This window comes from Haemaphysalis longicornis, unplaced genomic scaffold (genome assembly GCF_048455015.1).
Source record: "Haemaphysalis longicornis isolate Haplotype H1 unplaced genomic scaffold, Haemaphysalis longicornis Haplotype H1 scaffold_4, whole genome shotgun sequence".
In the NCBI taxonomy this organism is placed as follows: Eukaryota; Metazoa; Arthropoda; class Arachnida; order Ixodida; family Ixodidae; genus Haemaphysalis; species Haemaphysalis longicornis.
In genome coordinates, this window is record NW_027526361.1 from 98,815,822 (window position 1) to 98,841,250 (window position 25,429).

General features: G+C 48.0%; 2 protein-coding genes across 3 annotated transcripts in view; both read left to right on the plus strand.

Annotated features, from left to right (window-relative positions):
- Positions 1 to 1,870: 1,870 nt before the first annotated feature.
- Positions 1,871 to 23,796, plus strand: Fib (rRNA 2'-O-methyltransferase fibrillarin). The gene is made up of 10 exons (XM_077707393.1): positions 1,871 to 1,961; positions 2,819 to 3,202; positions 3,677 to 3,832; positions 9,489 to 9,539; positions 9,904 to 9,998; positions 11,578 to 11,748; positions 13,019 to 13,151; positions 14,521 to 14,633; positions 18,064 to 18,209; positions 23,654 to 23,796. The coding sequence occupies exons 1-10, from the start codon at positions 1,949 to 1,951 to the stop codon at positions 23,676 to 23,678; spliced, it is 1,287 nt and encodes a 428-aa protein (XP_077563519.1). The 5' UTR covers positions 1,871 to 1,948; the 3' UTR covers positions 23,679 to 23,796.
- Positions 23,797 to 24,046: 250 nt separating this feature from the next.
- The window catches only part of LOC144179148 (dual specificity tyrosine-phosphorylation-regulated kinase 1A-like), a 106,327-nt gene continuing 104,944 nt past the window's right edge, over positions 24,047 to 25,429 (plus strand). For both annotated transcript variants that reach the window (XM_077707391.1, XM_077707392.1), the window contains exon 1: positions 24,047 to 24,246. The gene's annotated coding sequence lies outside the window, so the exon portion shown is untranslated. The remainder of the gene's footprint in view (positions 24,247 to 25,429) is intronic.

A 25,429-nucleotide genomic window follows, 5' to 3' on the forward strand; every position in this document is an offset into this window, starting at 1 on the left:
ACTCAAAGGTTGTGCTGCCCTTATGGATGCGATGCTTTTGAAAAGAGAAACAGAAAGGAAAGAAATTATATATTTTTAATCTCAAATATGTGTTTTACCGGCAAAAATTGGCCCAGCATATGCTTGTTTCACTGCAAATGATATGTCAAAAGACTATCCAACCCCGATAATTGCCAGAAACCTCCGTCGCGACCGACGAACGTCTTGCCCGCTCTCCAAGCGTCGACACCTCCATCTTTGGAGCTGCTGCCCGACGAGTCGGAAGAGGAAGGGTATGACTACGAGGAAGCCATCGCCAAAGCACGTGCTGAGCGACGTGCAGCGCTTCGACTTCGTTTACCCGAAGAGGATGACCCTATCCCATGCGGCTACAACCGGTGGGCAACGGTCACACTCCGACGCATTCGGACGAACACTGCCGTAACGCCGCACATCATGGCACGCTTTCGTCTACACCCCGGCGACGGTACCTGCAAACTTTGCGAATCACCTGACAGCCCACAAGTCGCTGACCTTGACCATCTTCTATGGAGATGCCCTGCCTTGAAGGACCAGAGAAACCGCGCACATGCACTCATTCCTCCTCAAGTCAGGCCACAAACACTGCGGGAGTGGACCCATCCCGAAGGGTCTACAGAACACAGCAAGATGGTCCTCGACTCTCTTCTCGTATATGTTCGAGAAGCCGCCGTACAGGACCACATTTAGTCGGGACACTCACCCCCCCCCCCTCCTCCAACTCCCTTCCCCCATCTCCCCCTCTGGCGATGACAAAGGTCAAGGCACGGATTGTATATAGGATTAATAAATACATATTACAACAACAAAAGACTATGGCCCCAGCCATTGACGTGTCGACAATTTTGATGTTGCTGCCCTTCATGTGCCCATCCCCTCATTTCCACTGTTGCCAATCCCGTTTCCCCACCCTCCCTCCCTCTATGTCATCATCTTCCTATTCCCACTCCCTTACTTTCACCCCCTACTCCCTATCATCCGCATTCATCACCTTCTTCCTCCGCTGCTTGCCCCCCGAGTCAGGTGACCACTGGTGACCCACTCCAGAGCTCGGGTGGGTGACGGGACGGGTTACGGTTGGTTAGTACGTGACCAACTTACGGTCAGACCCACTGCACTTCTGGCCGAGTCGGGTGACAAGGACAGAACGGAGGAAAGAGAACTGTGGCAGCTAGATTAGGCAGACCGAACTTTCCGTGTCCGAATCACTTGGTGTACGAGGAGCTAGTGCCCATTTGCCACTCCTCTTCGCTGTATCTCCTTGGTTTTGCGCCGTTTTTTCTCCCCAATCTCAAAGGCCTGCGGCCAGGTAACTGACGGCACTGGTTGTCTCTAGTGTCGAGTGACACTAGTTGTGTCACTCAAATCACTCAAACAGTGCCAAATTTAAAAATAAAAACTTCTGACGCCCTCGTATCCGGGTGCTTGAGGCCATCCTTTTATAATAAAGTTTGTTCAATATTCAGTCCTTGTACCAAACGCAGATTCGAAGAATTGGTACGTTGACCTAAAAATTTACCATTTTGTCAAGTTTAACAAATTTCGGCGAAGGAAAGAAAGGCGGCAACGAAACATACTTTTTTGTTTTAAATGCAACCGCTAGCCAAGTAGTAAAAAAAAAAGCGCTGACGTAGCCGGGTGATAAGTTGCGCTAAAAAAAGTAGTCCTAAAATTTCGCCTGAATTCTGCTGTTATACACGTGTATACATAATTATTTTTATTTGAAGTGTTATTCAATGCTTGCAAATTACTAATAAAATGCATAGCTCAGTGTGAAAACTATGGCGTTGGTTTAAATTTGGACAGTGGTAGATGAATCGACGCGCATGTGTCTCTGCCAACCCTGTCGCTTTTTCCTCCATGCCCGCCGCACCGCGATCACCGCGATCGACCGAAGCGTGGTGGTTTTGAGGAGCACGTGTTTGGAGACATGGGTCGCCCAGGTATTTATTTTCGACATTTCTTTCTGCCGTTGCCGAACGTTATCGTTTACCGCAGGCGTGCCTACGTAGTAAACTTCCTATACACCCAGGTAAATTTAATTGCGAATTAAAGATGTAAATTTAATACGAAAGGTTTTGGCCGAAAAACCGCGTGCCCAAGTAACCGGTAGCGCGCGTGAGAAAAAGAAAGGCAGTTCATTTCTTTTACAATATGTATGCATACAAGAACAGCGCGTGCAAGTCGGGGCGCTTGTGCGCAGTTAATGTGGATTTTTTGTTTACTTTGCTGCACGTGCTTTCATCCTTACCGCGCCGTCGTGCTTCATTTTTTCAGCGCGTTGTAGTGGTAACGCATGGCCGTCACCATCTTGCACAATTTGTCATGATTTTGCTCGACGCTCACCGAGCTGGGTTTCAGACTAATCGTGGCTTGGAATTTTGTGTGCATATTTATGGAGGCGTAAATACTTTTGCCCAGCAAGCGCATACTGCGCCAGAGCTGACTTGTCAGTTCAGCAAAATTTCGGCGCGCGCCCTTTCGAAGCCGGCGTGACACTTTTTTAAAAATTAAAAGCAGTAGACTTCACCGCAGATAATACAGTTAATGTCAATGCTGTGCCGTGTTCGAGTCTATTGTGGCCAAGTTTCTGTTTGCGTATTTATACTCGCGTTATTTTTGTTTTGTTGTGCGTGCGTGCGTAACGTGGAAGCGCTGTTGCTTAGAGGCCATGCTTAGAGGGGACGCCAAGGCGTGATCTCCCAAATTTTAGTGGCATCGCGCGGTTCTCGGGTGATGTGGCAGCTGTGGTCTGTGTGTTTGAAACTGATGTTTTGAGTGCGATACCCGACGTCCGTAGGCTTCACTCCACGAGGTGATCGCGGCGGCTTTGGCGGCCGTGGCGGGGGAGGCCGCGGCGGCTTCGGAGACCGAGGCGGCTTTGGTGGTCGTGGCGGCGGAGGAGGCGACCGCGGAGGCCGTGGCGGTGGCTTCGGCGACCGCGGAGGCCGTGGCGGTTCCTTCGGCGATCGCGGAGGCCGTGGCGGTAGCTTCGGCGATCGCGGAGGCCGAAGCAGTTTCGGCGATCGTGGAGGCCGAAGCAGTTTCGGCGACCGTGGTGGTGGCTTCGGCGATCGCGGAGGCCGAAGCAGTTTCGGTGACCGCGGTGGACGAGGTGGTGGCTTCGGTGATCGTGGAGGACGAAGCAGTTTCGGCGGCGGCGATGGTGATTCTGGTGGGCGCGGTATGTCCGAATTTTTGAACCATCACGCGTTATTCGGCGCTGTCGCCGGGGCGCTGAAGTGTCTTGTAACTCGTGCATAAGTAGCCGCAACAAAGATTATTGCAGTTAGCAGGTGCAGCGCGTCATGACGCGGCGACTCGAGTTTGAATGAACCAGCGTAGGGTCCAGTTTTGAACACTTGACGTGAAAGCGAAGTAAAATAGCTTTCTTGTGTATATATATTGTCAGGGCCATACCCAAAACAGTTTCATAACTTTGGCAGGGTTTCGAAGTATGCTATCCAACACACGATGTCGCAGGATTCCCCTGGTAATTTGCATTTATGAGTTCTGTACAGTGTTCAATTGTGTTAATGCCAGCCCAGTTAACTTGTACCAAAGTGCGGACTTCTCTAACCTGGCTGTGCATCTAGCGTTAAAGCCTGTGTGTGTGGTGCTCATGTGATGGTTAACGCTGCCCGTTTTTCTTGTCTAGGTGGCTTCGGCGGCCGTGGTGGCTTTGGCGGCCGCGGTGGCCGCGGCGGCTTTGGTGGTCGTGGCGGCTTTGGAGGCCGTGGAAGGGGTGGAGGTGACCGAGGCGGTGGTTTCAGGGGTCGGGGCGGCGGACGTGGACGTGGCGGAGGTGGACGTGGTGAGTTGGTGGCGGCTGTTGTGCGTGTTGTGTGGTTGGTATTCATCCACTTACCTATGCCTCGTTCAGTCTGGGTGAACTGAGGCTCAAATAGAGCAAGCCAAAACATATGGTCACCTATGTTAAGGTCGAATGTCGGTGAATGCTTTGCACCACAAACAAGGCTCAGATATTTTGCTTACTGGTCTTTGATCACCGTATTTACCAGAATCGAGCCGTCTGGTTTTCGTTACCCCCTCCCTAGAAAGGAGATGCTGCAAACCTCGTTTTTAACGAGCACGAGATTTCTGTGAGTAAAACAAATGGGGAAACATTTTCAGGTGGAAACAAGCTGTTTATCGACGCAAACTTTTTTTACTGTCGCTCTTGTAGTAATCTCTCTCTCTCTCTCTCCGAACACGACTTCTTGTCTTGGGTGCAGTCCATGGCATTAGAGGTTCTGCATTTTTGCAATGCCTTCACAACCATAGTTGGCCAGTTCCCAAGCCAGACTTGGACCACCCACCTGACAATTTCCTAAATTGAGGCATGCTTCAGCCTACAGTTGGCTGCAAAAGGCGTGGCAGCCGTGCATTAGCCACTCGCTATAGAGTGCGTGAATGGGGTCTTTCACAGGCTTTATTATGAGTACACCGAGTGGCCGTAGTTGAGGAGTTGTTCCACCCAGCATCAGCACAAAGCCTGCGTGGCGTGCTGCAACCCTGTCCTCCACACTGATCCAGGTGGCACCTGAAAGTGTCTGTCAACGCTTGTCCCCAGCATACCTTCTCACCTTTCCACTTGAGTAGAGCTGCTACTGCTCTCTCGTGGCCCTGAAATTTCTTTACCCCTGCTCTTCCGACAGCTCACAGTGTTCTTATACAGTCAAGTCTACTCATAACGATGCTGTTTATAACAAATATCGGATGTAACGATAAACAACTATGGCACCATCAGGTTTTGTTGTATGCGTTCTATGGTAAAATAAACCGCTTATTACAATGCTCCAGTGCCGCGATATCAGATGTAATGATTGAACAGCGTGCACTGAAAATGCGAGCTGCCGCCGGCTTGCCGCGATGCACCTCGCATCTCTTGATTGATTGGTTGATTAATTGATTGTGGGCTTTAACGCGCCGACGCTACCCAGGTAATGAGGCGCACCGTTGAGGCGATGAGGCACGATGGGGGGCTCCGGATTAATTTTGGCCGCCTGGGGATCTTCGGCGCGCGCCAAAATCTCGAATGCACGAGCGCTTTTTGTTTTTTGCTCCATCAGAAAAGCAGCCGCCGCGGCCGGGAATCGAACTCGCGTCCTTGGGCTCAGCTGCTCAACACCATAGTGACTTAGCCACCGCGGCGGGTACTCGCATCCTTCCACCCCTCAGAAAACGAGTCGACTGCTCCGCTTACGAGGAAGTGAGAGTAGGAGGGAGCAGTTTTCCTTCTGAACCCCCTTCCCTGCAGCGCCGCTTTGGCTTCTTCCTTGCTCCGCTCGCTCGTTCGTTTGCACATTCGCTTGTTGTGACACGTACACGCTGCTTTGAATTTGGCTGGGTGCCTCTTCGACTGCCTCCATTTTTCCACGAACGGGAAGTCGGGGCCGATGTTTCGAAAACGTCCGAGAGCTTTACTGAAGAAGTGATCGTTGCGCGGTTTTGGCTGCGGACTGCAATGACAGTGACGACTCTGATGATGTCATTGCGTGGCTTACTAGGGTAGTGTCTTTGCAGAAGGCCAGGACCCTTCGCTCAGCTAGGTGACGCACTTTGTGGGCATATGCTATCCTTGCCATGGAATAGAATAGAATAATGCGCCGTCGTTATTCTCGCTGCTCTCGCGCAGCACCAAACTGCCCTGCCAAGAGACTCTGCCCACAACGGGTTCGAGAGCGAGCCACGACTCTCGTCGCGCGTGTACGTTGTCAGTCACTTCACCGGGTAGCGATACCTTCCATAGTACAGGGGTTTATTACGCGGACAACCATGATAAAAACACTTCACTGTACTACGCACCTAGCCCCTGGGGCATACACCCGTCAGCGTGTGCCCAGCCCATATTCGGGCAGCAGTTAGCGTCCGCCGGTTGGCCGGCCGCAACGCTCGCTGACATAGGGGAAGGGGGCTCTCTGCGGCCGCTACACATTTCAAGCCACTGGACTCGACCGGGCGGCATCAGCGCTCGCCCGCTGACCTTAGACGGCGCAAGCCGTCACAGCGCGGATGTGGGCAACCCACCAAAGGCGTGGAATATGCCCGCGAAGACTCGCCGGACATCCTAGATAAACGCACTGACGCAAGTCAAGGCATGCGCGAATCGACACGGTGGGTGCCCTGACCCACGGAAGTGGGAAACAATGGCCAATGTAAGAGGCGGCCAAAAGTGGCCGAAAGGCATTTACGTACCGTGTGATCGCTGCGCATCCGAAGGGCGGCCTCCCCGGGGAGTCTCCTGCGAGGATCGCCCTCGCCCCACCAAGGAGGAGGACATCGCTAGCGCCTCCTCGCCCCAATTGGAGCTTGGCCCCCACAACTTACAGATGCTCTTAACTCTTTCGGGACCGCCGGAAAAAGTGATGAAAAAGGGAGGTCTCGGTAAAAATTTTTTATTACATGAGGCAAAGATACCATCCTGCTTTAGCATATACCAAAATGCAGCTAATTATATGTTCTTTGACATACAATACCGTGTTTTACTTCAACACTGACGATAGCACCATGAAAAAATCAGAAAGTGAGAACTTCGCAAAAAAACTACTGAAAAAGATAGAAAAAAGCGTAAATCTAAGAATAATTAAAAAGAATAAAATTATTTCAGGATATACAAAATCTAACACAATGCTTTGTTTATTCATCACGAAAGTTTGATGCGGCTAGGTGTAACTGGTTTTTTGTTTTGTGTGTGATTTCTTTGGCACTAGGGCCATGGCTACGTCGTCGCCCAGGTACACGCCGGGCTCTCGGCTCGGCGAAAACTTGATCCGTTTCTGCGCTGGTGGCAGGAGATCACCACAATAGGTAGTTAACACCCTAGCGAACAGATATAAACTAGCCAGAACATATTTTGAGCGCACATACCTACTCCAGAGCCAATTGAAACCGAAACCAACACCCACCTTTGAGCGCGATTCATGTTCCAGGCTGATCGACACCCGAATCCTCACTTGAGCTGAAATGCGATCTCTAAAGTCGCATTTCGACTCTTCACTGCCACTCTCATCGTCAAAATCCACAGTAGAAGGTGAAGATATGCGAGACGAGCCGACGCGGATCTCTTATCGCGCTCGCGCGTGAGTATGTTTACATTTGGAACCACCGCCCGTCAGAATAAAATATCTGATGCGTTGCCGCCTGGCGATAAAAAAAGAAACTTCACAAAAGAGAAAACTCTAGTTTTCAAACTATCTCCTAGATGTCGCTAGGTGTTCCATCGAGCGAAAATTTTTATTCTGCAGGCTCGCGAAACCATCGATCATATGTGACCGATGGCCTATAGGAGCGGTCCCGAAAGAGTTAAGGGGGCAGTTGGGTCTTTGGGGCCGAAAAACGGTCAAAAAAAGTGTTTTCTCAAAAATGGCATTTTTGGCCTCCACGGCCATTTTTCTATCAGTCTGTAAATTTCCTCATCAAAAGGCACCATATTTTGTTGTTATTGCATTATAATAGCATTTCAAAGTGCACTCTACAGCTCAGTTAGCGCAGAATTCGATGGTGAAACGCCACTTTTCTTGCAATGCAAAGCTAGCATTTCATCCTCAGATATCTTGGCACCCAGAGCAGGTACAACTTTAATTCTTTTTGCTTCTGATACCGAAATGTGTGGACAATACAATGTTGGAAACAAATTTTTCAAATGGAGGCTTTGGAAAATTATTGTGTTCAATTGGCACCACCTGCGAGCCATTTCTGGCAGAGCGTGGGAGAAGCGAAATTCACTGAGTTGTAAAACAACCAAAAATAGCTGAATCAAAAAAGTTCTTCCTATGTTGTATTCTTTAGTCATTTGTCTGCCTAGCCACGTGGGAATTGCCATTCTGTATGGAGTGGTTATTTTGTAACTGTGACCCAAAATAATGGCAATTAATCATTAACTCAAAATATATGATCTTACAAAAAATCTAATGGCAGATTTGAAATCAGTTCAAAAAACTCTATAACGCAGTGCAGTTTCATTAAAATTGGGTGGTAAATAAAAAAATAGCTCTAAGACCAGTCTGCCCCCTTAAAAAGATGTGCGCCTGCTTTGCGTGCAGCAAACAAAGCTGACTGACTATGGCTTCTTTTCTGCAAATTAGTACTAGTAGTACAACCTTGCTTGCATGCAAATAAAATGTTTTTATATCTAATATTGTAAAAAAAAAACTGAACGTTCAAAGTTAAAAGGGGACGTGGCAAAACTATTTTTGTTAATTATGGACCAAATTTAGCTAGATTTATGTAGTTAACTAACCTAATAACAAAACTTAAATCAGTTTAAAATTTACTTTTTGAGTTACCAGACTAATTACCTTCACAGAGCTGTTGCAAGAATAATTAACTAATTAGGCAAGAACTCAACAAGATTGTTATGTCAGCATCACCAGGAAGGTCCATTCTGTGCAAGGAAGCTATTTGATTATTGCTTTATTTCCTTTAGGCATCCAAAAAGAAAGACAGAAGATTCACTTTCTTTTTGACATGAGACTATTTCTGGTTTCAAAAGGAAGGTGAAACTTCTTTTGTTCTTTCTTTATACCTAAAGGATATAATCAATAATCTAATAGCTTCCTTGCACAGAATAGACATTTCTGATCACACTGACGTAAAAATCTAGTTGGCTTCTTGCCTAACTAACTATGTTAGTTAACTATGCTGATTGCAAGCTTCAGGTAATTAGTCTCCTTACTTAAAAAGTATAGAAGGTATCTTTAATCTGATTTCAGTATTTTTGCTAGAATGGTTAGCTACATAAATGCTCCTAATTTCATTTGATTTGGTCCATAAATAAAAAAGTCATTTTACTTGCCACGTACCGCCTTAACCGTGCTGGGAGCATATGGCTGCAAGCTATGGGAATAAGAGAACCAAAGATGGCGCGCTTTCCTTTGCAGATTAGTCCCTGAAATGTTGGGCTGTCTTGTGAAAGATGTGACCGGTGGGTGGAGGGGGCATTTTAGCCCTGAGGGTGCATCATGCACGAGTTTCTTGACAGTGAAATCATTGAGAAGCATAACTGGTGGGATTTTTTAGTGTGGGACTGCGGCCACTAGGTTGACTGATGTTGGAAGGAAAAAAAAGTGCATTGTGAGCAGTAAACTGGCAGCTCTGGGTTACGGTGCAGCTGCTTACAAATAGAGAGATGGTTGCTCAAATAAGGTTGTTTTTGCTTCCTTGAATTTTATGCTAAGTGACCCCTCCATCTCGTGATTAAAGCGCAATTTATTTTCTAAGCTTTTCCCTGCCATTTCCAATAATAGCACTGCATTCCTTCTGCGGCAATATTGTAGCAGTAATTGTGTGTTTGTGTGACATGTTTGGTGTCGTATCTGGAACCCTACGAGGGATCATAAACTTGACGAAGGTAATGAGTGGGGCAAAACTTGCTACCCAGAAAATAGCACCAAAATTTTGTTGGCACGTTGGGATGCCTGTGCTGTCTCGACTACATTATTCTATCTTGTGTGTCTCCCCCATTGCAGGGGGCTTCCGAGGGGGCAAGAAAGTCTTCATCGAACCACACAGGCATGAAGGTGAGCGAGTGCATTTGGATTGCCAACGGACAGTGCATAGCCTTAGGCAAGTTCTCGTTCTCTCGGGAATGTAGCCGCAATTTGACGAGTTTGCTTTTGTTCTTCCGGTTCTTCCTGTAAATTTGAGAAAAATGTTAACATCGTGTTGCGTTTGGCTGCCAGTTTACATGGTCTTTGGAGGTTCTTTTGAAAGACTTGTGAAGCACAGGTTGAGTGTCAAGTGGTTCTTTTCCTCTCTGTTTCGTTTGGCCCAAATTAGGCGCAGCTTTGTAAAAAAAGGCGCCCAGTGTGGCATTGGGGGGCCGTTCTTTGGGGGGGCTTCGCTCTTGGGAAAGCACTCGGGTTGCCTGTGCTCTTCGTTCAGGTGTCTTCATTGCGAGAGGAAAAGAAGATGCCCTGGTCACCAAGAACCTGGTTGTTGGAGAGTCCGTCTACGGCGAGAAGAGAGTTTCTGTGGAGGTAAGCACTGCTTACATATGGCAGGTGTACCGCACTCTGGACGGAATGAAATATCACTGGGAGAGTGCGGACCTTGGCGGCACACCTTTCAGGGTTTCGGTTTGTGGAGACATGCATTTACCAAGTATGGTGAATGCACTTGTTGACTATGAAATCTTGAGGTTTGGTCGTGCACGTTCATTGTTTCGAATTTGGAGTGCCTCGCAGTGTTTATTATTGGCATAGGTGCCACTTTATTGGCTGAGCTGCAGGCGTTGTCTGCTATACTCGGTGACAACTTAAGAACGGCACTGGAAGTTGCCGCGGTGCCTTATCACCGTAGCCGGATGTTTCTCCGCGCGGCGCAAGTAGGGCGTTACTGGGAATATTTTGAACATGGCGTGAGCCGTTCCCGTAATTTTTTGGACTTAATATGCTTATAAACGACTCTAGTGACGACAAACAAACTGCGTGAGACAAGGCAGACGATATCACGCATTCATAGCAAACCCCTTTCAAAACGCGCGTGCACTGACGTCACGGGTCCGGCGCTTTGGCGGAGTGATACACTACATGAGGTGGTGCCGTTCTTGAGTTGTAACCGAGTATAGCCCCTGTTTTGAACCTCCTTGAACGGCGAACCTCCTTCCTGCTTGCACTTGCAAGTACAGTGAAACCCAGATAATACGATTTTCAAGGGTCTGCGCGAAAGTGTCGTATGACCGGGCGGTCGTATGGTAGTGGTACGGGTAAATGCCACCCTAGTAGACGGTCTCACGGGACAGGTGGGCAAGGAGCTTATATTAATTACTATATTTAGTGCATTCTCGTGTAGTTTGCGAACCCCTAACTGAAATACCATGTTTTAAAAAAAAGTGCCTATTTAGTGTACACGCACGCACCCGGCGGGAAGGAAAGGAATGAAGCGGCAGTCCGGCTTTGAATAAGACTGATAAGCAGAGATCAGGTGGTAAGAGCGGTCAAGGCCGCAAAGGAATGATGGTGGCGTGATGCGGAGGTTGAAACAACGAACAGGAAGAAACTTGGATCGAGCGGGCACGTTTCACGTTCGTCAGATCGACAGGAGCTTCAAATTGCCGGTCCACTGGACGCCTGGACTTTGACTTCTCGCAGTTGGTGCGTTGGCGCTCTGCTGCCGCGTGGGGCCGCTGAAGTTTATGCTCTCGCCCGCCAGTACACGCGCCTGCTTGCTCAAATCTGTTCAACAAGTGGTCGGGTCTGCCATGGACAATTTACCTTTGCGCATCAAGCAGCGGCGTCAAACGGGGGTTATGGAATAAAGGTCTGGATGAGGCGGTGTAAAAGGCGAAAAAAAAAACGCCAGTTTATCCCCACCAGCATCTGTCGTATGAAGGAGACCGCATACACCCGAGCATTGTATAATTTGGGTTTTTCGTTTATTGTTTCTTTGGGGAGTTTGCCGGGACCGCGGTGATGCGGCCTACACAGTGGGTCGTGATAAAACTGGGGGTTCCGCTTTAGTGGCAATGATCGCCATGGTCGTGCAAACCTTAGTTGCGAATGTGTGCTCTTCTGCTTGGCAGACGCCTTGATTGGTATTGATCTCTCCCCTCCCCAGGAGAATGAGGTGAAGCTGGAGTACCGGGTGTGGAACCCGTTCCGGTCCAAGCTGGCTGCCGCCATCCTCGGGGGCGTCGACAAGATCCACATGCCTCCGGGCTCCAAGGTGCTCTACCTGGGCGCTGCATCGGGCACCACCGTCTCCCACGTGGCCGACATTGTGGGGCCCGTGAGTCTCTCTCCCTTGCACTTTGTTGGCTCTGGGGGCAACGTGCCGGGCCACAGTTGGATCCTCTAGAGCAGGGGTTCTCAAGCATGTTGGTCCCAGGGAACCCTGCTAAGTTCCGCTAAGTGCCAAGGAACCCCCCCCTCCTGCCATTTTTCATTCCATTCATGCTACATTAACGTAAATAAATTCAAAAGCAAGCAAGGGTATCGTTTTTTTTCCCCGTCGACTTTACGCGAATAGAGCCACTAAATACGGTTATTTAGTGACGCTATACGCGAATGCGTACGCTAGCGGCACCTATCTCCAAACAGGAGAAATGCGCATGGGGGTAATATAAGGCCGAGATTCAAGTGCAATAGTTTAACAACGTGGCCCGTTTTCGGAGTCTGGCTGGCTACAAGCTGCTGGCGAGATTTATTGCGCAGCTCGCGAGTTTCTGTTATGCGCCGAGATGTGCTTACTGACACTCGGGCGTGAGTAATGGAGGTTCCTTAGATCTATCGCACCTCAAGTTCACCATACAAGACTTTGCGACTGCGGAACCAGGGAAAATTTATCAGTGGCTCGCGGAACCCCGAGGAGGGGCCTGCGGAACCCCAAGGTTCCGCGGAACCCACTTTGAGAAACCATGCTCTAGAGATTTGCAAACATTTTTTGCAGCGAAGCTGTTTTGCATTGGGTTCTGACCAAAATTGCTTGCGTCTATTGGGGCGCGTCAACGAAGCATGTGCTGACTCCAGAGCTAAGATAAAATGTTCTGTAGCTCTCAGTCTCAAAAAATCATGTTGGCCGCTCGGGTGACTCTACTGTTACACCGAGTTTCGTTTACTTGTCAATATTCATCAGATCGAAATGAATTTCTAAACGTTGCACAATTCCCGTCTGCTGTCAATGCATGGCCGCTTACGGAGGGAGTATGGTCACAAAAAACAGCTGTATCTTGTTTCATCAAAACCATCTCCAAACAGATGATGTAACAATTAATTCAGACAGAATTCTAAGGACATTGTATGTTTTTATTCGATCAGTACAGTAAGTCACCATACACAACTCGATATAGTTATCTGCCATAACAGCTTCGCTGGTCTTCCCTGCGGTGGAAAGGCTCTAAATTTTTTGTTGCCGTTGTTGCTTTGCTTTCTGTGGTGCTGTGCAACCATGTGGTGGTGAGTATTATGAATTCTCGCATGCTGGCCGATGTTTTGACGCTTGTTTATTCTTTTCGGTTCAGCCACTTACAATCGCTCTCCTTTTCCTGTCATCGCTGCAGGAGGGCCTGGTGTATGCCGTGGAGTTCTCTCACAGGTCGGGCCGTGACCTCATCGGAGTTGCCCAGAAGAGGACCAATGTCATTCCCATCATCGAAGACGCCCGCCACCCACACAAATACCGCATGCTTGTCGGTACGGCCATCTGTCCCGTCTCTGTTGTGTTGCTAGCTTTTCAAACGGTCAATGCAGGCAGTGCACTCATCTTCTGCCAGAAATTTGCTAGCAATCGGTATATTGCAGGGGGCCCGCTCCTATAAAAAGGGTCTCTGCAAAAGCAGCACCAACGGCCACGGTATTGTCGTGCAAGCTTGGGTTTATGCGTTGTTGTGCATGGGGCAACTCGTTTCGCGCATACACAGCACGCATACAGCCACAGTGTCACACCCGCAAGCTGTTTGGGGGTGGGCCCTCTTGTGGCAACAATCTCGGCGGCGGCCTCCCAGAACCTGTGGCCGGCCAAGTGCACTTCAGGATGGCAAAAATCGTTATGGAGGGCACATGTAGCAGCTGCTGTGCTGGAAAAATGATTCTTCAGGAGCATTTCGGCTTATGTGTAGGACGCTGAACTTTGTAATTTACGAAAGGGGGTGACTGCAATTTGGTTTCGGGGCTGTGCTGCTTGCTGATAAGAAGGCAGAATTCTGTAACAATCATTGTGATACTCCTGTTTGCACGATTTCCCACATTGTAATGGCACTGTTGTGTGTAAATGCTAATTAACAATCTACTTGCCATTTCAACATTTGCCGCTGTTTGTTTAAACACCTGCTTTTATCGCTGGTATAACATGGCAGCCCCGTAAAGCTGAAAAATAAAGCACAGGCCAAAGAAACTTCTTTGCCATCATTAACAAGTGTGCCTTCCTTGTACAAATACTGTACCACCAAAAAGGCTGTTGTAGAGACCTGGGCCTTTTAGGCGATTGCCACTGTGTCCCATCGAAGCTACTTCAAGAGACTTCGGTAAAATATGTTGTTGGGCTAGCTGGTCCGTATCGTTTGAAGAACAAGGAGCAGTAAAAATGCGAGACAAAGAACAATGGCAGAGATGCGCATTTGTTTCTTCGTTCTTCATTTCTGTCTCGCGTTTTTGGCACTCTTGTTTTTCAAGCTGCCACAGGAAACATTCAACATCGTGTACTTGGCAACCATTGCACGTGCCATAAAGCGGACGTCTTGCCTATCAGTAGTGGCACTGCGTGTTACCTTTGCAGCACGTTTGTTGCTGGTTAGTGATGTGTTATCATAGAATATGCTAACGTTTGTTGTTGCCCATGTTGCCATGCATCGTTGTCACGGCCCACTAACCGGGAGATGACTTTAACGAGTAAAGGATGAAGTGAATCCTTCCTCTTGAGGAGTAGGAGCACAGTTGTGTTCTTCAATGGGAGTGTGTGTGCATGAATGCACTTACCGCCGCATTCTGAGTGTTCCTGCCAGTTTGTATGAAAGATGAATTAATTCTGGTTCGTTTCTCTTCTGATCTCTCGTGTCTCTTCTAGGTATGGTGGACACAATCTTTGCAGATGTTGCTCAGCCAGACCAGGCGAGAATAGTCGCCATCAATGCTCACAACTTCCTCAAGAATGGGGGGCATTTTGTCATATCCATAAAGGTGGGTTCGCTCCTCTTTACTGGAGAAAAGTGCCGCAGTCGGACCTGGATATATCAAACTCCAAGGAGATTGCAGTTTTATATATCGGTAATTCGAAGTATAAGATATGCCCATCGCAAGCTCATGTGATAACTCTGCACATCGCTGAGCTTGCTGTATTTGTTCCTCGTAGCATAGGAAATACGAAACGCTGCGTGACGACTGCCGCAAGGTTTCTTCAAGCTGTGGTACCAAGGGTCCTAGCACATTGATGCTGTTCCCCAGAACAATGCCGAGTCCCTAAAAAGCCACACCTCTATTGGTACAGTGCAATTCACTTGTAACGATATTGACAAAAGTGGAAAATCTGATCGTTATAACCAATTATTGTTGTATCTGGATCGGCAAGAAAAGAAAAACAGGCATACTTCCCCATGCATGTTCTTAGTTACTTACCGGGTCAGGTAAATCGGGTTGAACAGCGCAAGTCAGGTAAACATTTTATTCCAGGGAACATGAGTAAGCGAAAACTTATTTAGCTGTGCTTTAAAAAGGGAAACTTGCGCTTGCTTGAGTGGCAGCTCAAACTCCAATTGCTGTGGGCATCGCTTTCAATTATTGCCTCCACACATGCGGCAGTCCTTTGGTGTGCACAAAACCAATCAGTGAATGGGTGGACTGCAAGGCATCTTGTGAGGAGTCGGGGTTCCATCCATCCTTGAGTGGGCGAGAACCACTGGTTAAGAGACTTTGCGGTGTCGTCGTAGAGGGGATCTCTAACCCTATTTTGCTGGTTGCCGTGGCTTCTGCTGCTGGCCTTCTTGCAGGAATCTTCAGCTTTGATGATTTTTGAAGCCGTCAGCTGCGAAAACCAGTAAATGTTTCGCGAGGCTTTTAACCTTGAAACCCTGCAGTAAATCCCGGTGAATTTGCTGCTTCACCACGAGAGATATCGCCTTGCGCCTTTGCGCTTAGTTGGCACCATATTTGCGATGACAATAGTGCTTGATTCCTAAGGCCGCATGTAATGCTCCCTCACGGATTTCTCTATGCCAGGGTCTTTTTGCCAAATTTGCGACAAGTTTTCACGTCATTCTCTTCAAGGTGTTTCTTTTTTTTTTTATCAAACTTTCAGACAAACTTTCCGGGCAGCCAGAATTTTATTGTATCCATTATGTTGCCGATAATTGTATCGTTATAGTTAGTTCATTTTTACATAGGGCAATGGAAAAATTGAGAAATCTAAGGAATTTTATCTGATAAGCGACATATCGTTTTATCTGGTATCGCTATAAGTAGATTACACTGTAGTCTCGTTCCCAAGGTCCGATCCTGGGCTGTCCCGCCACGCACTAGCCGTCTACTGCGCTGCCACAGCGGTGAATTCCGCTGAATGGTGACGCCCGCTCAGCTGCAGTAGGCATATGGGAACATTGTCAGGGTCGCTAGTAGGGTCCCCTCCTTCAGCGGTGGCAATCCTCGCATCGGTGCAATCGCCAAAGCCTTCCAGTTGTCGTCGGCATTTTCGAACTCGTGTGCTGTTGCGCATTCTGGGATGGCTCGTGGGGCCGTTGACAGCTCTCTATATTCGCTCTTGAGGCACTCAATATTGTCTTCTGTGTCCAAATACACAAAACACTGCAACAACAAAGCTGTTTTGTGGGAACAGCTGCCAAAACACACACACGACATACTCCAGAATGACCAAGCTACACTGCCTTCACCTTACGTCAGCTTAGCTTTGCTGCTCCGTATCCTGCTCGAGGAATTTCGAATGCCTCTGCACACGACAACTTCTTTTCACTGGCCTCCACCTGTTGAATGATGTCCTTTTTAGTCGCTAAATCCAAATTTTTCAGTTTTTTCGCGCTCGCGATCGTGGCGCTAAAAACACGGTGCCGCAAACAAAACAAACACTCACCACTCCACACTGGTCTCTGCGCGGCAACTGGCAACAGAGCCGCCACTGGATCACAACACTTCTGGTTGGTTTCCCCTCCCCCTTTGCCTTTCGCGTCCAATCATGCCTGTGTTCTCGTTGCTACATGGCTGTCCCCATGCTAGCGCAGCGAGCAGGTCAAGCAGGTGTCAAAGGCCACCCGAACGACGCGACGAGTGAGAAATCATCATCATCGCCTCAACCATGTTGGGGAAAGGGCGCTTGAACGGGCACTTGCAGCGTGGTGTTTGATATATGCAATGCGCCAGTGAACAGTTCGACACGTGTGCAAAAGTGCTATACTTTCGCATGGGATTTCCGAGGGGGTGTTTGGACTGTCTGATATATCCAGGTTCGACTGTATACGCACCTCCCAACTTGTGGCACTCGCTTTGTTTCTGTGTGTGAGCTTGAGCCTCCGTATTGTTTCTGCGTTGTTTAGTGCAATGCACTCTTGAGGTTGTCTCCTTTCATGTGTGATGCATGTTGACTTCATGATAGTGTTGCCTACTGACATGTTACTTCTGCATGGTGCTTGCTTGAAATAGGGTTTATTAAAATAGGCTTTTCTGTCCCTTTCTTAAAAAGGGCACTAAAAGGAATTCTAAACAGTGCCAAGCTGGTTAAGGGGACACATAGGTCTTTGATCAAAAACTTTATTTTTACAGTTATGATGATAAAAATCATTCTATCTGGTCTGTAACAGAAGTTACGGCCGTTTGAAGTTTGGGCTTAGGAGGCAAAACCGGTTTTTCTGGTTCCCACCTATCCAGATAGAATGATACTGGTAGTCTTATTGCACTCCTTGATTTGTGCACAGTTCACTGGTACCTTGTTCACCTGCATCACTCTAGAAGTTCTTCCACAAAAGCTGACAATATATCAAATATAAAAATCCGAATAAATTTGAGTGTAGTCGTCTTCCACAAAAACAAATTTTATATCTACAATCAGAACGAAAAACTACACATGTGCTCCGATTTTTATCATCATAACTGTAAAAATAAACATTTTTGGTTAAAGACCAGTGCCCCCTTAACTTTCTTGAAGTTCTGAGGATGCCTACCCAAACTAGTGGGTGAAAAATCGGGATGGGTAAAGTTTAGGGTCAAGTGCCAGTAACCGCAAAAGAGTGGCTGCATTTGCAACATCCACTGTGATGGCACACTGGAAAGTCGCGGGGGGAGTTTGGTGGTTCTCAAATCTCATTCGAACCTTCAGTAAGTTAGGCTGCGCATGGAGGCTTCAGCAATACCTTTCACATCTGTTTTGGCATTGGAAGCGAGTTTTTTTTTTTCTTCTTCTTCTTCTTCTCATACCTGTGGCTTGAAACTGTCAGGCTTTCTTCGTGGCCCACTGTGGCCCGAGACTGAGGACTATCACCTCACATGCAAATAACTTGTCCCTCCTTTTCGCAACAATGAACAGCCACGGAGTACTTTAAAGTTTGTCCTAGCCAAATGTGCAGATAGAGGGGGGAGCGTTTGTGCAGCGAGTGGGTGCCCCGTGCAGGCCAACTGCATTGACTCCACGGCTGAGCCAGAGGCTGTTTTCGCTGGAGAGGTGGAGAAACTGAAGCAGGAGCGCCTCAAGCCACAGGAGCAGATCACGCTGGAGCCCTACGAGAGGGACCATGCTGTCGTGGTCGGCATTTACAGGTGAGCTTTTCTTCTCTCTTTCTCTCTCTCTCAGCAAGGTATGGCTGCGTGCAAGGTCAGCAGACTCTTAAATGTGTCACAATTTTATTATTTGATCGACGGTGATACTATTTTGCTGTGTGATCGACTTTGGTAAACTTTTGCTGGGGTAATGTGTCAGTTAGGGCTGTAGAAAAAAGTACTCTTCTCAATTTCCTCACGCACTCAGATTATTGCTGGTACAGCCTTCTCTTTCTTTTTGTGTGTCTCAGTGCTGCCACTCCTGCGCCAAATGAGGTATCCTGCGCCATCCTGATAAAAAACCACGATTTTGCAAGCAAGTGCGCCAAAATTTGTGTCGCGCCAATCTCGTGCAGCCTGTTACAAGCACTACTTCGCAGTGGTCTCTAGACATGTATAACTAAATCGGGTTGATGACTTCCCTCGCACCCGTAATCGTGTTTTCCGCGGTGAGTTTGGTTGGCGCTGTCACTGTACCGCTGATACAGTGTTTTCGTCTAGCAAGTCATTGCAGCGCTGGCGTACCGCGGGTAAAAACTTTCCTTGTTGTACTTTCCAATAATTCCTGCTATAAACAATAGGTAGTTTTAGGTGGCGTTTATTGCCGGCCCTCTCCGCTTCGAGAGCCAGCGGGAGCGCCGTTTCGCGGCATGCATGACGCGGTCGTCTGCAAGCTCTCGCTTTGCTTGTTGGGCTCGCGGAGGGGACCGCCGCAAGTGAAGCGGGCCGTGAAAAACAGCCAGTCTCTCTAAAGCACGAACCTCATGGAGCGTTTTCTGCTTGCGAAAACGCGCCGCGTAAGCACCCGCACGCTGCGCGCGGCGCGGCAACATGGCGGCGGCTTCGGCCGCGAAATGGTGTGGGGAGCTCGAGCGACCACTTTTAAGCGCTCTCTAAAACACCACCCAAGGCGCGCACGAAGTTGCTTGTGTGGTAAAGGAGCTTATAATGTGGGCGAAATCGGTACTATAAAACATCATCCGCGTCGCTAGTGAAAACGTCCATGCAATACCTGCCGGGGTGGTAAGCCTAAAAACCGTCGACGGAGCTAGCCGGCCGTGACCGGGCTGTCTCGAGCGCTTCAAAACCGCCGCCATGAGGCACGCGCCTCCCCATTGGCGCAAGTCGCCAGGCTCCTCCCACTGCCGCGCGCGATGCGCGTCATTTTCTGAGCGTGGTAGAAACTGCCGCGTAAGGGCGTAAAAAAATCGCACGCGCAACGCCGACGCGCACGAATCGCATGCAAAAGTGCTCCATGCGCATTTCTCGTGCACATTTCCAGCTAGCCTGGAAATGCGCACGAGAACTGATAGCAAGCGCCTGAATCTAATAAAATGAAAAAGTCAAACACGAGGGCTTGCCTCAACAATTAATAAACTAGAAAAGAGGCGCGAGAGGCGCGTTGTTTTTTTGCTAGGCAGGTTTGTCGAAGCCTTTCAATATTCATTATCGTGTTGCATGTTGTCTTTTATCCACACCAGAAAGAAAATAAATACCTTGCAAATTGTTTTGTTGCATTTTTGCTATTGCGTGGAAACTTAGGGGATTTAATTGCATCAGACTTCTGGCGACTTCTAGCGACTGTTTCGAAATAAGTGGGAAAAAAATCCCATTGCCCCAGGAATGACAGGTTGGGCTATAAAGAGCCAAATATGGCTACTTTTTCTTGTGGTTGTAGAACTTTTCTTTATTGGCTATTTCGCTATTCTTGGGCTATTGGGAGAGCTGACTGTGAAAGCTATTTTTAATGCATGTTCGAGCCTGCCAACTATGAAGCGTTTTCAGTGACTCCTTGAAAAAAGACTTCCCCTAGTAGGGACAAGAAGACCATTATTCTTGAGCTGTGCCATCCATTTGCGATCGCATGTGGGAAAAGCACCTTGAAGCGCATTCCATGACGACCTCCACATCAATTACTGGACGATACTGGTCAATTTTTAGTGTTGAGAGATGCTTTGGACACATCTAGCAGTTGATGTTTAGTTGCTCCAAGGTGCTCCAAAACTGGCATTTAGGTGCTCCAAATTGCTCCAAAATTAATAATTTTCTGATACAAAAATTGCTCCAAATCACCGTTCAGCAGTGGCACCACTGGTGTCTGTGTGTGCTTAGTTCTTTCACGCTTCTTGTTTGATGGAGCTGAAGTGACTGTGTGCCTGTTTCGTATAGCTAGCTTTTGTATCACCGCAGGCAAAGAAACAAAACACAAAAAAGGAGTGCAGTGGAACTCGAGCTTCGCAATCCGTAAAGAGCCAGCATATTGTAGGGCTGGTCGTTACAGTGACACCAGAGTCTTTCAATGCTCTTGTGGTCACGATACTCTGGCCAAAGTTTCATTCAGGGGCGAAAGCTGCCGCTAGGATCGCCCCTGCCAATGCCCCTGTCAACGCCCCTGCACCGGCCTCCCACTACGCTTGCTGGCCGGCTGTTTCTCAGTCGGCAACATGCCTACATTCTGCTCTTCATTCCCACATACAGTAAAACCTCGTCACAAGAGACACTCAAGAGACTCTGGAAACGTGTCTCTTGTAACGAAGGCCTCTTGTACGCAATGTTGCTAACATGGCAAACATGGGAAAACCGACCAAACCGTCTTCCTTCAAATGTCTCTTATAACCAAGTGTCTCTTGTAACAGTGTCTCTCGTAACGAGGTTTTACTGTATTTCGGTCCACATTTCCACACCTTTCTGCATATTTTGTGTCGGTTATTGTTGTCAACGCCCCCGTACCGGCCTCCCACCACGCTTGCTGGCCGGCTGTTTCTCTGTCTGCAACATGCCTACATTCTTCTGCTCTTCATTTCCACGTATTTTGTGTCCATTTTTCCACAAATTTCTGCACATTGTGTCAGTTATTGTCATGTAGCTTAGCTGTGAGGTAGAGAGGCAAGACCACGCGTGTTACGAAGGCATGTTGCGGTGTTTGTTAGTTGCAACAGGCACAGCTAAGCTTTTGCTTTGGGAGGGCGGACATTTCGCGTTTTCGGTTGCTGCCTAGCTTTTGATATGCAGCCCAGATGATACGAGTTAACTAGCACTGCAATTAAGGCAGTATAGAGCTTTGGGTGACCTGGTGCTTCTGCGCAAATGGGTGGTATACAAACCCGACCTCATAGCAAGTCGGTAAACGCTAAAGAAATTGAAGCAGCATAATGGGCACATGGGGGAGGGGGGGGAGGGGGGGGGGAGGGGGCTGTTAGACTGAGCACATATGTAGAGTGTTTAACAGATAGAACTTATGCAAGCGCCTACCACCCACCCACCTATCCAAAGGGCAAGTTAGAAAGAAAACATGCAGGTACAGCTACGCATGCCGGCTTTTCAGTTTAGTTGTGCAACACAGATGACAGGAAGCTTTGAGCACTGGCTGGCCGCAGTGGGCCGCTGCCAAGCACGTGTAGAAGAAACTACACAAGCTCACTACGGCTGTGCTGTACAAGTGTTTGTTTACATCTGTGGATGGGTGTAGGGAAATGAGAGACATCATGTAAATATCTTACCTTGTCTGACCGTGACCGTGTCTTCCGCTTCGTCAGATACACCAACAAGTATTCGATTATCCGTGGGATGGCATCGACGCGGAGCTTGGGCTTATCGTGCTGGAGATGAGACACGGATTGGCCGCTTATCATGAATCCATATGCTCAAATAACATCCTTGTAGTCGAAATATTTCTCGCACACGCGCGTACGCTTCTCCTGAAAATAGAAAGCATCCGTCTCCTGTCAAGGGAAGTGCTCGCTTCTGCCTGTCGCGATGTTTGTGGTCTCTGGGGAAGCAGGACAGCGAAGCGTTGTGCTTCAATAGCCAGAGCGGTAACATGGCATGCAGCACATCTGAGGCAATGTACCTTACATGGTTTGCGCTTCCCGATAATGCCCAAAGGTGTTTTACACAACAAACACCACAAGCAAGATTGCGACCCAGCGCTTTGCCAATGCGGCCGCACCCTTCCAAGCCGCCTGCACCAGATTCGCAGCGCGGCCACGCGGGAGCTTTTGTCCTCATATGAAGCTCTCCCATAGCGTTACGCAAAAGTTTCGGGATCAGAAAAGCATTGAAGGACTCTGGTGACACCTTTGAATGCTTGCCTGTAGGCGCTGTAAATTTGTTTTTGTGCCTAGCTGCTTGATTGCTTTGTGCTGGAAGCATTGAATGTCAGTTTGTCACATTGACGAGGGCAAGGTATTGCCCTGTTCTGTGTCTGGCGCCAACTGTGACGACTATAGCAACACGGTACTGTGGAGCACTTGTAGAAACGGTTTCGGGCTAGATGGCTGTAGCGTGGCTACATAATTTCTCACCTAGCAGTGCATATGCCTTCATGGATTGCATCATTGTTGAGTCTGGCTTTGGTGATTGCCACAAGGTACCCTTTTGGTCAGCCTCTGTCTTACATCTACTCTAAAACGTATTGTACGTGTACCCACCTAGTCGACTCATCAAAAGTGTCTTCTGTTTGTCTGCAGTGTCGTTTGTTTGGTTCATGTGGACATCTCTTTGAGACAAAAACTGCCAACTTTGCCGAAAACACCAGTCTACGTGTGGACATGTTGTTTATGTGAATCGGCCATTGTGTTGTTACCAAAGGAATTGTGTGCCATTGGGAGTAATCTGCAAACGTAGACACACTACAGGGGCTTTTTTTATTGTACGTTTGTTTAGTTAAAACATTTATTTCCACATGGTTCTTGGCTTGAACACTGCAGCGGAGAGGGTTTAGGAAAGGAGGAAAGCTGGTGTATGGATGGAAGAAGAATGCAGTCAAAGAGGGATGTCGGGCGGTAATGTAGAGGGAGATAAGTCGCGCAAGTACTGTGTTGCCTTTTGGAAGACCGCAATAGCTGGAAGTGCTCCATTCTTACTTGGCTTGACTTGCAACAAGCACACACATTTAAATGGAAGAATGGGGTTCACAAACATTTCAGTGCAGATTCAATGCATTAACGTATGCTGTAAGTCTCACTAGTGGTTTTATTAATGCCTCATGATCTCCCGAATTTGATGGCAGTTTTTTTATTGTTATGTAGCGAGTAGTTTGTGCCTTTAAATGCTGCATTACTGCTTTAGAACACACCCAGAACCCTGCTCTTCTCTGATAACTGTGTGAGCTGATTTCATAAAGCTTGTAATTCGGCTTTGTATGCAAGTTGTAATGAGCTGTGTTGGCATGTGTACTTGCTTTCACCCTTAGTGTCCGCGAGCGTTTTACTTCCTGGGCTCTACCTGTGCGTCAGTGAGGTTTGTTTTTGAGCGCCTCAATGCATTTCACGTGGTTTCGCGCGAGCTCGACAGGTGGCAGCACCGTACCACGGACATGCCGTTCGAAACATTGTCATAATTTTTGTGAATTTCGGCGCGTGTATCCATATTTCGCCTCGCAATCTCGCGTTCTGCATTGTTTTAATGTTGTTTTAATTGTTTCAACCTTCCTTTTATTTCAGACAACCGAAGAAATCGGAGGGATGATCAGCAGCAGCCCAGCGCAAAACTGTTTTTATCCGGCCCATCGCTTCGGCCTCATACTTGGTTCCAAACCACGCAGACCGTGTGGTTTTATGGTGTAATAAACTACGTTACTGGAAAACCACGTGTATTTTACGAATATTTGAGGTTTGTATGCACACAAACTTGAAATCCAATCTTGCGAGGAAGTTGCTCGTTCTCCGCCTGCAGCGCGCTCGGTGGTAGTTGCGTATTCGTGTTTTTGTATTTATTTTTCTGTTGTTGCAGATTTTGTGATGTACATTTTATGAAAAAAATATTTCTTGGTTTGTTGTAATTGTACGCCTACGTGCAACTGTATTCAATGCTTTTTAAATATACGCAAATGCACCTTTTTGTGCTCGGCTAAGCCGCTTTTGGCGGGAGGAAACGCAACGGCCATGGGTCAACGGAATTCAAATTGAAAGATTTTCCGCGCCATTTTAACGCGTTGTGGATTTTATTTTGTGTGTGTGTGCTTTGTGGATTACTTTTGATTGGATTACCTCACCTCTGCTGCGGATTGAAACAACTCTGGATAGCCCCCGTTGAGGTAGGTGGCACATTTCTTTGGGGGCTGCGTGGCAACTTCACGCTAGCCAATGCGCCATGTGGTTATGGCGTTGTCCTTTCAAAGAACGGGCAATGTTTACAAATGAAATTTTCTCTTTCCAAATTTTTAAAGCGTTACCCGCAATGCTGCGCGAAACTTTAGCGTAAATTTGAAATTCTGAGGCTAAGATTTGCAGAATACGGTAACATTAAGTGCCTCAACTTGTTCCTGCTTCATGAGCACATTGCGCACGGCAACGCACAGCAACATACAAATTTTCTATCGTGTTTACGTCTCTGCGCCTCGTAGCTATGCAAATTGGCGGGTAAATCGTAGGCCATGACATTTTGATTACATTTCTGACGCTATTTCATTGACCATCCCTATCGTCGGCGAGCCTCGATGTCGAACAGCCGCCTCAAATTGCGACGATTTGCTAAGCCTTGCAGACGCCGTTCTTGAGGGGGGACGACTGGGCGTCGTGTTTCTTATCGAAGCGTCGTTCAGCTCTGACGCCATTCAACAGTTCACCCTCGTTGGCTTGTGGTGTGCACGCTGATATGCGGGATCTCGATCACGTGCTGTGAATGTCGGTAGTGTACGCACTTTGATTCATTCGTTTGTATCCGACATTGGCTACTGATTTGCTTATTCGTTTATTCACGCGCTCAGAAGAACGCAATGCATCCGGCGCGTAGCGCAGACGTCCGAAGGCTAGAAATAGTAATCGCATCCGTTCCACGCTTCGGATATATCACTGGACTCGGGCATTCGCGGCGGGTAGTAACAGCGGCCGCATGTGATCAGCTGACGACGCTTCTAAGATGTCTACATCCGGGTGACTCAGACGAAGCGATGTGCGGCGCAGACGGCGCATCCGAAAAATTCGGTCCGCTGTTCATTGAGGTTTTAGTCTTTAGTTCGAGGTTTTATTTACGTCTGTAATAAACGATGTAACGCAAGTTGTCGACCGTTTTCATCTTTCAAAGCTCGCTTTCCGCGTATTTCTCCCCGTCCGCCGCTGTGTCGCGTTTGCTTCGCGTTTCTCTCTTTTTTTTTTTCTTTCTCGAGCTCTTTTTTTTTTTGGCCCTCTCTTGTTGTTCCGTCGCCGCCGTTGTCGTCTGCCGACTGCCGCCGCTCCGAATCGGGGACGCCATATTTGCATGAAAAATACAATGGCGGC